The 12,207-nt window shown below is 37.9% G+C and overlaps 1 protein-coding gene across 6 annotated transcripts in view; it reads left to right on the top strand.

The window, feature by feature from the left end:
- LOC104587041 (ARM repeat superfamily protein) overlaps positions 1 to 12,207 on the top strand; it is a 95,195-nt gene that overhangs the window by 17,296 nt on the left and 65,692 nt on the right. For all 6 annotated transcript variants that reach the window (XR_016076293.1, XR_016076292.1, XM_088887864.1 and 3 more), the window contains exons 5-11: positions 6,196 to 6,417; positions 6,852 to 7,068; positions 7,163 to 7,308; positions 7,394 to 7,551; positions 7,898 to 8,047; positions 8,125 to 8,173; positions 8,615 to 8,803. Coding sequence is in view for 4 of the 6 variants with exons in the window: in XM_088887864.1 (XP_088743990.1) it covers positions 6,196 to 6,417; positions 6,852 to 7,068; positions 7,163 to 7,308; positions 7,394 to 7,551; positions 7,898 to 8,047; positions 8,125 to 8,173; positions 8,615 to 8,803 (1,131 nt within the window). In the remaining 2 variants the exon portion in view is untranslated. The remainder of the gene's footprint in view (positions 1 to 6,195; positions 6,418 to 6,851; positions 7,069 to 7,162; positions 7,309 to 7,393; positions 7,552 to 7,897; positions 8,048 to 8,124; positions 8,174 to 8,614; positions 8,804 to 12,207) is intronic.

The raw sequence follows: 12,207 nt of genomic DNA, 5'->3' as shown, positions 1-12,207 counted from the left end.
GTGCCAAGTTGATCACTCTGTCTTCAGTTTTGACTCTTCGGTAGGCAAAATAATATTGGTGGTGTATGTGGATGATATCGTTGTGACTGAGAATGATAAAATGGGCATTGACAGATTGAAGGCATTCCTATAGAAACACTTTCAGACAAAGGACCTTGGCAAGTTGAAATATTTTTTGGGCATAGAGGTAGCAAGATCTAAGCATGGCATTAATTTGTGTCAGAGGAAATATGTGCTTGATTTACTGGAAGAAACAGGGTTGTTGGGTACTAAACCGGTTGAGACACCTATGGAAACAAATACGAGGCTGAGCAGTGATATAGGTGAAGTATTTGAAGACCCTGGCAGATACCGACGACTTGTAGGCAAACTAAACTATCTAACCATTACTCGGCCAGATATTTCATTTGCGGTTAGTGTGGTGAGTCAGTTCATGCAGAAACCTTTGGTCCCACATTGGAATGCAGTGCTAAGGATTGTGAGGTATTTGAAAGGAGCTCCTGGTCGTGGTTTGCTGTACAGGAGTGGTGGAAAAGTGGTAGTAGAAGGATACACCGATGCTGATTGGGCAGGTTCTATGTCTGATAGACGATCTACCACAGGCTATTGTACCTTTCTGGGGGGTAACTTGGTAACGTGGAAAAGTAAGAAGCAAACAGTTGTGGCAAGAAGCAGTGCAGAAGCAGAATATAGGGCCATGGCACATACTGCTTGTGAATTAGTGTGGCTGAGGAACCTTCTACAGGAGATAGGATATGACATCAGTACTCCAATGAAGCTCTATTGTGACAATCTGGCAGCGGTTCATATTCTCTTCCAATCCGGTGTTTCATGAAAGAACCAAGCACATCGAAGTTGACTGTCATTTTGTAAGAGAGAAGGTGCTGAATGGGGTGATAGAAACTGCATATGTTAGTACGGGAAACCAGTGGGCAGACTTGTTTACAAAAGGTTTGAGTCGGGGGAGAGTGGACTACATATGTAACAAGCTGGGATTATATGATATATACTCACCAGCTTGAGGGGGAGTGTTAGTGGTGTTAGTGAAGGGGTATTTCGGTCTTTGTACTTGTTGAGAATGTTGATGTGTACTGTTATGTTAGTTCGAATGCCTCTTACTTAAAGAAGGGCACTTAAGTCTTTTCCAATAAGTTAATAATATAATAACAAGTCTGGCCGAATCTAGGGATAACTTTTTCTCTAATTCGAACCAGCCCTTCTCTCTTTTCTTTCTTCTTCTTTCTTCTCCTACTTCTTGCTATTTACTTTACTTTACAGTCAACGAACAAGACAAAATTCTAGGGCAGGTCAAACTTCAATAGTTACAACATAAAAGAGTGGTCCCAAGAGTCAAAAATAGGAAAGAAGATGTAAGAAACATAAATCAGTCTCTATAGATTAAGCGGGCAGTTTTGGGGGCCGGGGGAGGAGAAAAACTAATGAGAGACTTTCTCTGGGAGCCGGGGGAGGAGAAAAACTAATGAGAGACTTTCTCTGGGAGCCGGGGGAGGAGAAGAAGGCCCATAGGGTGGGGTGGGAGATGGTTTGTAGGAGTAAGAGGGAGGGAGGTTTGGGTATCGGGAATTTAAGGAATAGGAACTTGGCTCTTCTGGGGAAATGGCTTTGGAGGTTCTCATTGGAGAAGGACAAACTTTAGGTGAAGATAGAGGAAAGAATTTATGGGGTTGCAACAAATGGATGGGACTCTGGGATTCTGGCAAGGAGTACAAGAGCATCTCCTTAGAAAGCTATTCTACCTTTGTTCTCTCCATGGATCAGGTATGACTTGCACTCAAGCAATCTCATTAATTTTTGGGAACATGTTTGGATTGGGGATTCCTCCCTAAAAGACCAATTCCTAAGCCTTTTTGCTCTTTCCACTTTTAAAAATGAACTGGTGTCTTCATTCATTGTTCCTTCTAATTCTATTTCTGGGGTCAACTGGAACTTGGGCTTGTGAAGAGAAATCAGGGACGCAGAGCTTGATGGTATCTCATCATTGTTATCCATTCTCGAAGGGGTGTTCCTAGAGCCAACATAGGCAGATAGTAGAATTTGGACTCTCACCCCCTCTGGTTCTTTTACTTGTGCCTCTTTCTTTAGCGCTCTCACACATTCTTCTTCTATAGGCTTGTCTTTCCCTGTTAAAGAGGTGTGGTGTCATCCTATACCTCCTAAGGTTGGGAGTTTCTGTTGGGAAGCCTTTCTGGAAAGAGTTAACACAATAGATTTACTTCAAAGAGAAAGACCCAATAGTTGTTTTTGTCCTCACTGGTGTCTCCTCTGTAAAGCCGATGGTGAGTTTGGATATCACTTACTAATCTCCTATTGGTTCACTAACATCATTTGAGAGTGGTGTACTTCTTTGTCTGGGTGCAGGTGGACCTTCCCTTCGAATGTACAAAGCCTATTCACGTGTATGCCGTTTCGGCCAACAAAAAGGGCCAAGTTTATGTGGAGGTGTATGAGGGCTGTAGTCTGTTGGACTATTTGAAAGGAGAGAAATTCACGAATATTTATAGATAAGGAGAGAAGTTTGGAAGCAATGCTAGAGGTCATCCACATTAGGGTTATACACTGGCTGAAAACCTTGGCTTTGTTCGCAGAATTCTCAGTTGATGAACTACAAAGAAAGTGGAAGGTGATAGCAGAACGTGTTCCAATGAGGAAGGCCTCAAATGTTTGTTGGATCCCCCCACCCCATGACTTTGTTAAACTGAACTTTGATGACAACAGCTTGGGCAATCCAGGGCCATCCGGAATAGGAGGAGTAATAAGAGATGAACAAGGGAAGGTGTTGGCTATGTATTCTGGACCAGTTGGGGTGGGAGGTTTTTTGAGAGCTGAGATTCTTGCAACTCTTGAAGGGGTACAAAGAATCAAAGATATGCATATTAACAAGTTGATCATAGAAGGAGATTCTGAAGTGGTGGTAAACTGGTTGAAAGAGGATAGTCTTAGACTTTGGAATTACAGTAATGAAAAGAGGAAATCCAATACAAGTGGGTAAAAAGAAGTCCGAACTTTTTGGCAGATGGTCTAGCTAGACAAGGGGTGAACAGACATTCTATTTTTTGGGTTGTCTTGTAATTTTTTTTCTTTTGATGCTTAATGGTTGTTCTTGGGAGCTAAGATTGTTTAGCCCCCTTGCCCTGTAATTTTCTCATATTTTTAATATTAATTCAATCCACAGTTATTGATCAGAATAAAAAAAAAGATTAAACGGGTAGTTTTTTTAATGGATAGATCCAAGGCTCCAAGCCTATGGATTTTTATCAGAATTGTTGGGAAGTACTGAAAGATGATCTTTGTGATGTCTTTAAGGAGTTTTCAAATAACCATATAGTCAACCCAGGAGTTTAATGTCACTTTCTTGGCTTTAGTCCCTAAGAGTCTGATGCTAATCACCCGAAAGGCTTTGAACTAATCGTTTTGGTGAGTAGTATTTAAAAAATTATAGCCAAAGTCCTTTCTTTGAGGATTAAAGAGGTCCTCCCTTTTCTCATTAGTCAAACGCAAGGTGCTTTCATACATGGAAGACAAATAACTGATTAGATTTTGGTTGCTAATGAATGTGGAGGAGCTGAGGAGATCTAGGCAAAAGGACTTTCTTTGTAATTGGACCTTGAAAAAGCTTATGATTGGGTGGACTAGGAGTTTTTATTAGGTGTTGAGAAGTAGAACTACATCTCTTTGGGAGGGCGTATTACTTTGATTAGGGCTATTCTTTTCAATTTACCAACCTAGTTCCTCTGCTAGGGAAATGGTTGTGGAGATTTGGGCAAGAGAGAGAGAGAGGGAGGCTTTATGGAGGAGGGTGGTGGTGGGAAAATATTGAGTGACAAGGCTTGGGTAAGAACCAAGGGAAGTAAGAAGTTCTTATGGGGTAAGTGTTTGGAAAGGAATCACGGGCTTTAATCAGGAATTTAGGAGTTTGGTCAGGCTCAAAGTGGGAGATGGCTCTAGAGTTAGGTTTTGGGAAGATTATACTGGCTGACAGAACAACAAATCACAATGGATCAGTGTTATGAGTGGAGAGGGGAGCAGCTGATTTGGAATCCAAAATTCAGAAGACCTTTACTTGACCAAGAAGTGGAAGAATGTATCTTACTACTGTAAAAATTAGATGGTACCAGCATCTCTAGGTCCACTGAAGATGGCCTATGGTGGAAAGATTGCAGAGAAGGAAGGTTCTCTGTGAAGTCATTCTACAATGCATTAACAAGTCAAGGTATGGAGTCAGACCAGATAAAAGGTGTCTGGGGTAACCCAGTACCCCCAAGGGTAGAATCCTTCACTTGGTTGGTAGCACATGACAGAACCCTTACCACTGACCGCCTGAAGTTTAGGGGATTGCAGTTAGCAAGCTGCTGTTACTTATGCAACATGGAGGAAGAAACAGTCCTTCACTTGTTCTTCTCATGCAGTATAGCAAACTTCATTCAGAAGTTCTTCTCCTTCTTATTCGGATTGAGTGTCTTCCAATCTTTGTCTCCAGCAAAGATCTTTTCCAATTCCAAGTGGTCAAAACTCAAAGGAAGTAAGAAAGATAGAATACTATGGAGATGTATTCCATCTGCAGTATGCTGGTCCATATGGAAAGAGAGAACCAGAAAGGTGTTTGAGGACAAGTCGAAAAGCATTGAATATCTGGTAGCAGCAGTGGGCAACCTGATTTCAGATTAGGTCCTTAGGCTTCCAGATTTCGAATAAGTGAACAAATCTTGTTGGAGAACTTTTGGAGTACTCTTGAATTGCATCCTTGTAATGATTATTCATTTTCAGTTTGATCACTAGTTTGTATTTGGTTTGTCAAATTGACAACCATCTGATATGAGATGTACTCCTTTTTTAGTTTAATGAAATTTCTATTTACCCTTAAAAACATATTGAAGTTGATAGACATTTCATACGGGAAAGAGTTGCATCTGGAGATGTTTGCCTACCGTTTAATGCCTCTGAAGAATAGTTAGCTGATGTTTAGACTGAAGGAGTTCCCAAGGCCAAGTTACAACAGTATGTAAGCAAGATGAGCATGATTGACATCTATACTCAGCTTAAGGGGGAGTGTAGAGATAATGGGCCAACCACCTGTTCTTTGTATTCTTTCTTTTTTATATTTATGTTTTATTATTGTATCTTATTCATATGTGCCTATTAGCTACGTGTCTTTATATTTACCAAGCTGCTGCCCTACTAAGGGTATTTTTTTTTTTTGTAAATTAACATTCTTTTTAGTAAAAGGAATCAAATAACGATTTGGGGACTGGAGAGAGCTACGATTTCTCTCTTCTTCCACCTTCTCTTCTCTCTTGGTCTGATCTTCCTCATTTTTTTGATTAGTCCACCTTTTATTGCTGTTTTATTTTCTTCTTTTTCAAGCCATCAAGGTGAGGCTAGGTGACAGGGGGGCAGCAATCGACAGCCATCTTTCACTATTAATTATCTATAATCTTCATAAAAAAGTATAACCTTCATACTCAAATATAGAAGAAAATAACATATTTGTGGGAATAAAAAAGAAGAAAAGAAAATGCAGAAAATATAGGGGCTGACCCCTGTTTTTATCCTAGGAAAAGAAGAGGGATATAAACTCACAAAATGAATATTTTAATTTAATAATATGCATATTATTATTATAATCTAAAAAATATAAGAAAAATTTCATAGTGCACTGTACAAAATATCTGTGTTAAAGTGAGGTGACCCTCCATGGGTGTCTTATTGCCTAGGTGTTGCCTTGACAAGTATGGGAAAATTGATTACCTTGAAGATATATAGAGTAACCACGGACATGTGTGATGGAGCAATGATCGGTGTTGGAACACCTTGCATATATCAGAGTTTTTAGTTGCAATGGTGCTTCATTAAGGATTACTTTCTTAGTCCATATTCTTGTCTGATTCTTCTATGATTGTAGTTTCCAAATAACTTTAACCTTAACTAGCCAATATATGGCTGCTGTTTTGTTTTTCTTACTCTAATAAATCTGCTTTCTTTCCTTCTATGGTTATTTCTGTTTGTTTGTTATGTTACATTTCTTTGGTCAAGTTCATATTGAATTGCCACCAATTTAACTAATATTTCTTTAAGTGCAACTTCAAGGAAATGCGGGTATCTTAATGCTATCATGAATAGGATTGCTCTATGTTATATTCAAGGATGCTTTCTAACAAGAAGGTTTATTATTTGCAGGCTGCACCTATTGCTTCCTTTAGGCTTGCTGTTTCTGTCATTCAACAATGCACTGACAAGCTAGAGCCCTTTGTTAGAGGTTTCTTAACATCTTGCATTCTGGACAGAGATGCTGTAGGGAGTGATCTTAAAGATTTTTATCATGAAATTATCTTTGAAATTTTCCAATGTGCTCCTCAGATGCTTCTTGCTGTTATCCCAAACTTGACGCATGAACTATTAGTATGTTGTCACTCTTTAATATTTGGTGAAGCCATTAACTAATATCACTTACCGACATATGGTCCATTTTTCTAAGAAAGTGTAAGAGTGGATGTAATGGACTCTTCTTGGGGGTGTTTGGTGCAGTGGCGTTGCATTGCTGTGCGTTTTGGGTTGATCAATACAAATTTGTAAGAAATGTGTGTTGCCATGCCATACATGAGTGTTACTTCAGATAAAAAAATGTGTGTGAGAAACATCAAATTTGACCTTTTATGTAGAAATAGCAATTTTATCGATCAACTCAAAATGTTTTCAACCCAAAATGCAACAGCAACACAACACCATTTACCAAACACCCCCTTGATTCTTTTGCAGAAATTTTGTTCTGAAATGCGTGTCTTTAGTTGTTTCTTTTATTGCCAGTTCCTTTAGTGACTGTGGTTTATTGGCAGACTGATCAGGTTGATGTCCGTATAAAATCTGTCAATTTGCTTGGAAAGCTTTTTGCACTGCCTGAGCATCATGTTGCACAACAATATCGTCAACTCTTTTTTGAGTTTTTGAAAAGATTTTCTGACAAGTCTTCTGAAGTTAGAATTGCTGCCCTACAATGTGCTAAAGCTTGCTACATGGCTAATTCCTCTGGGACAGAATCACTTGAAGTCCTCAGTAAGCAATCGGGCACTAACTTTGCTTTTTTCTGGTGCAATTAAATGAGGGAGGCATTTCTAAAACATGCTTCACATGTTGTGACTTGTTGCAGCTGCCCTTGAAGGACGACTATTGGATTTTGATGATAAAGTGAGGATTCAGGCAGTTATTGTAGTCTGTGATATGGCGAAATCAAACCTGAAACTCATTCCTACTGAGCTTATTTCACGGGCTGCAGAGAGACTTAGGGACAAGAAGGTGAATTTGGTCTCCTAACCATTTCTTCTCTAGGTTGTTAATTGGAATTTTTGTATTGATTTCAAGTTATCTCTTTTGCCATTAGGTTTCTGTTAGAAAGATTGCCATGCAGAAGTTGCTAGAACTTTATCGGTATTACTGTAGCAAGTGTTCAGAAGGTCTCTTCACACTCAGTGAACACTTTGAACAGATTCCATGCAAAGTTTTGATGCTCTGCTATGATAAAGATTGTAAGGAGTTCCGGTATGGTTGTCTACACATTTTGTCTGGTTAAATCCAAGGATTAAAATATGGCCGATGCTCCTTGTTTTTTCTTTTTTTTTTCTTTTTTCTTTTATATGTATTAGAGGGTCCCACCCATCATTCTTTAATGTTTTAAAGTTTTTAAAAAACCTTTGTATCGGTGTATCCAAGCACATCTAGGTACACCAACACCTATACGATACACCCCGTATCAGGCGTATTGTATTGATATTTTAATCCTTGGTTAAACCTATATGGGGTGTATTGTATCAGTATTTTAGTTCTTGCTTAAACCTACTGACATTCTTGTAGTTGGAGTCACAATTTGTTTTAACAATTTTCTCAGGCCTCAAAGCATGGAGCTTGTGCTTGCTGAGGATCTATTTCCGGCTTCCCTTTCCATTGAGGAGAGGACAAGACATTGGATCTCTTTGTTCTCACATTTTGCACCTCCTCATATAAAGGCATTAAACTCCATTTTGTCTCAGAAGAGGAGGTATTGATACTCAACTGGGGCTCTAAATAGTTGTGCAAAGTTTTTTTTCTTCATGCATATTTATTTCCTCATTCCAGGTTGCAGATGGAGATGCAAGTTTATTTGACCCTCCGAAAACAAGAAAAGGTATATCATAGTGCTTTTCCAATTGGTAGAAGGTAGACAAAGAAATGCTGAAGAATGCATTTTCTGTCTGAAATATTATATATGCATGAATTTATTTCCTAAAGCCTCTGCTTAATAGGGATAACCATTTATGGTATGGACTTCATATAAGGAATTTATTCTTTTGGTCTTGTTCTTGAATTCTGAGTTATTTTCATCATGGTTTTATACATCCCATGAGGGCTTTGTTTTGGGTATGCATTAAACATTTCTTATGTGTTCATATTGTCTAAGTTGAGCAGCATTGCAACCCCTTTCTTGTAGTGTTCCTTTGTATCTTGTTGGAAGGGTACTTATGCATATGATAGAGGTAGATTTGATATGAATAAATGCATATCCATGTAATCTATGTATTTCTTATATGTATATTAATTTGACAGCATGCATTAATGGATGTTTCAGGAGAATGATTTGGAAGAAATGCAAAAGAGAATTAGAAACTCATTTGTGAAAATGTCTGCATCCTTTGCTGATCCAACTAAAGCAGAAGAATGCTTTCAAAAACTGCACACAGTGAAAGACAATAACATTTTTACATCATTGCAGCAGTTGTTGGATGGAGGATCAATTATAACTGCAAAATTCACTATAGTGAGTTGGTATTTGAATGCATTTGTGCTCTCTTTATGCTCATTGAAATTTCATATCTGGATTGGATTATTTGGGATCATATCTGGAACTTAATAATTGTATTTATCAATCAAATTTCCCTTGTATGGTTCTCTCTCTCTCTCATTTAGTAAGTAGTGATATTTATTCACTATTGGGAAAGGTTGACAAATACAAGAGTAGAAAGACATAAAAATGATGGATGGGGTGCCAACACAAAAGATCTCAATGACCCCACCCCTTTACACAGGTTTTGTATTGTATTTGTCATTGAAATTTCCATTGTTTGCCCGTCTTCTCTGTCCATTAATGGTGAAATTGACCAACTCTTGAGAAGAGGTAACAAATACAAGAGGGGAAAAACGAATACACAAGAAAACACAAAAGGGGTGGGGGTGAGCCACCACAAAAGACCTTGATGACCCCACCTCTTTCCAGATATAAAATAGTAGGGGTGCTCATAGTTTGTTTAACCGAACCATGGGCTTATTTTCTGAACTGAACTGGTAGCACTGGTTTTTGGAAAACCATGAATGAAACTGAACCAAAACCAATCAGTTAACTGGTTGATTGGTTCATGTCTTTGGTTTTTTGTTTTTCTGATATTTATAATATAAATTATAAATAAATAATGTAAATACTATATAATATATTATATTATAAATAGTAAATAATATATTATATATTATAAATATATGTTTATAATATAGATAATATAAAATATATGAGGCTAGGCAATAGGGGGTGCCTTCTCGCCTAGTTGCCTAGGCGGGTACCTAGATGTTGCCAAGGTGATGGATTTTTTAAGTGAAAAACATATATCCTGGGGTAGTTCCCTAGGTTCTGTAACCATATTTTCTTAATAATTATCCATAATTTTCATAAGAAAAATATAAACTTCATGTTAAAGTATAGAAAATCGGCATATTCATGAGAAGAAAAAGAAGGAAGAAAAGAAAGTTCAAAAGATGTAGGAGTTGAACTCCTATTTTTGTTATAAGAAAAAGAAGAAAAGAAAAGGTGGAAGAAAAATAAGAAGAAGAAGATGTGAAAGAAGAAAATGTGTTGATTAGACAAAATTTTAACTTCTTCCTTATTGGTTCAGGTTTTGAAGTCTTTGGGGGTTCAATACAACAATTATTGATTAAAAAAAATACAAGCAATGTCTGTGTTGACTAAACCCTAACAAATTAGAAAATAGTAAAAAGAAATTAGTATATAAACACAAAAGATGAATATTTTAGTTAAATAATACCTATTTTATAATTATAATCTCGAAAATTAAGAATATAAAAGTATTCTATAACACAACATAACTTGTCTCGCCCAAAAGAAATTTCGAAGTTCAAGTTTGCAACACCGAAGAACACAATGGCAGGAAGGAAAATTAGTTCAGGAGAAGGAGAGTCGGCAAGAGAAAGTATCCGAGGCTTAATAGACCAAATTTTAAAAGGAGTGGAATAACAAGGAGAATCTCGACTATGGTCAAGGAAAGAAAAGGAGGAAGATGGATTTGGGTGATCACCGAGTTTGACAAAAATGGTAGGAAGAGGATAGTAGGTGGAACAGGAGCGACTTTCGTCGACTACACATATCCTTCCGTGACTAGTGATGCCGGACATTTTTCTTAGGTCGGTAGGGATCTTGATGGGATTAGTGGTTCCTCCAAGCCCGGGGTATATTCGGTGTGAGGCTGGAAAATTAGATTCAACGACACCAGGAAAGCTTGTCTATGTGGAATTAGAGAGGCTGAAAGGGGGGGAGGAGGCCGTTCAGAAAAGGAATGTTAGTGCTGATGGTGAGCTGGAAAATGAAGGTGAGGTTACAGGAAAGGAAGTTTCAGCTGGTGGAGAATCCCCTGAAGGACAGGGTGAAAACTTTGTAGAGGACTGCTGGCTTTACGAGGAGGTAAAGGGTGGAAGGTTGGGTGTTGATTTGGGCCAAGGGAGCAAAATTGAGGAGGAGGAACAAACTAACAGGATAGTCTACAAGAAATTACGTAGTCTGAGAAACCATAACATCGTAAATGTGACGGAGATTTTCTCAAGGCTAAAAATGGGCTTGGTGGGGGCAGGACCTACAAAAAATACAAATGGGTGTACAGGAGGAAAAGAGTGAGAGGCAATGGGACATTTGGTACTGATCAAAGGGAGGCAATGGAGCAAGTTCAGTCTTTGGTCCCTCTTCAGATGAACACCAGGAAAGCAAGCTGAGTGGGGTCGGGCATGACTATGGTGCAAACAGGTTGCCGTAGAGTAGTGATATTACTGATGAAGATTCAGGTGGTGTTGTTCCCCAGAAATTAGTGGAGAGAGAGGTTATGATTGGGAAAAGTTTGGATCTGTTTTTCTTGGGGGGTAAGGGGTTTGCTAGGAGGGCCTTTGAGGAATTTGAAAAAAAGGAAAAAGGAAGAGAAACTGAAGAAAAAAGTCCATCCGGAAGGAAGCAAGGGAGGGTTTTTGATTTGGGTCAGTTAATGGGCCGGTGGTCCTTGTTTCAATGGGGATCTGTTTTGGGTATGTTCAGGGTATTGTGCTCAGATTTGGTTGGGTTTTTATGTTTGTAAGCTGTGCGATTTTCGGCCATTTTGGGTGTATGAGGGTGTGATTGCTCTTTGGTGATATCTTTTCACCTCTAATGTATTTCATTTCCTTTTTATTTTAATGATTTTTTCTTTATCCTTGAAAAAAAAGACATACAAAACTACTTGGAAATTAGGTGAGGCAAGCGACAAGGGTGCCTTGTCACCTGGCGCTCCCCTTGACAACTGTGTCTAAGCAAGGCTAGGCAAAAGCCACAGGGCACCCAAGTGCCTAGGTGACACCTAGGTGATGGAATTTGAACATATTAGTTTTATTAAATTTTTACTTTTCCTACACATTTTAAAACTACTTCATTGGTTTTCTATCCTAACTAGAAAGCATGTACACTAACTATTAACACTAGAATCATTCAAATGCGTTTAAATTTTATATAAAAATATTAAAGCATAAATTATTATCAATTTATCATGTATTCATGTTCAACATTTAAATATATTATTTTCAATAAAAAGGAGTCAAAACCAACTACACTAAAAGAATAAACTAATAAGTACTATAATTATTTTAAGTTCACATATTCATACCTTTGAGGTGAATGTTGAGTATTGTCCTCCTTGAGTGCCATCCCTTCTCTCATAGCTTTGCCTTTAACAAAACAAAAAAGAAAAGTCCCTAATAAATTAAACAAATAGGAGAAACATTAAAAATTTACAACAAATGAACAAAGAATAAAATGTCCAAATTATCCAATAATAATTAAATTCAACCAATCAAACCCTCAAGGTCTAAAGGAATCAAACACATACCTTGATTGAAAGTTTGATATTTAGGCATTTAATAGGA

The sequence above is a fragment of the Nelumbo nucifera genome, chromosome 5 (genome assembly GCF_055504915.1).
Source record: "Nelumbo nucifera cultivar China Antique chromosome 5, China Antique-T2T, whole genome shotgun sequence".
NCBI classification, from domain to species: Eukaryota; Viridiplantae; Streptophyta; class Magnoliopsida; order Proteales; family Nelumbonaceae; genus Nelumbo; species Nelumbo nucifera.
The sequence above is the reverse complement of the archived record's forward strand: the minus strand, read 5'-3'. Positions and strand labels throughout refer to the sequence as shown.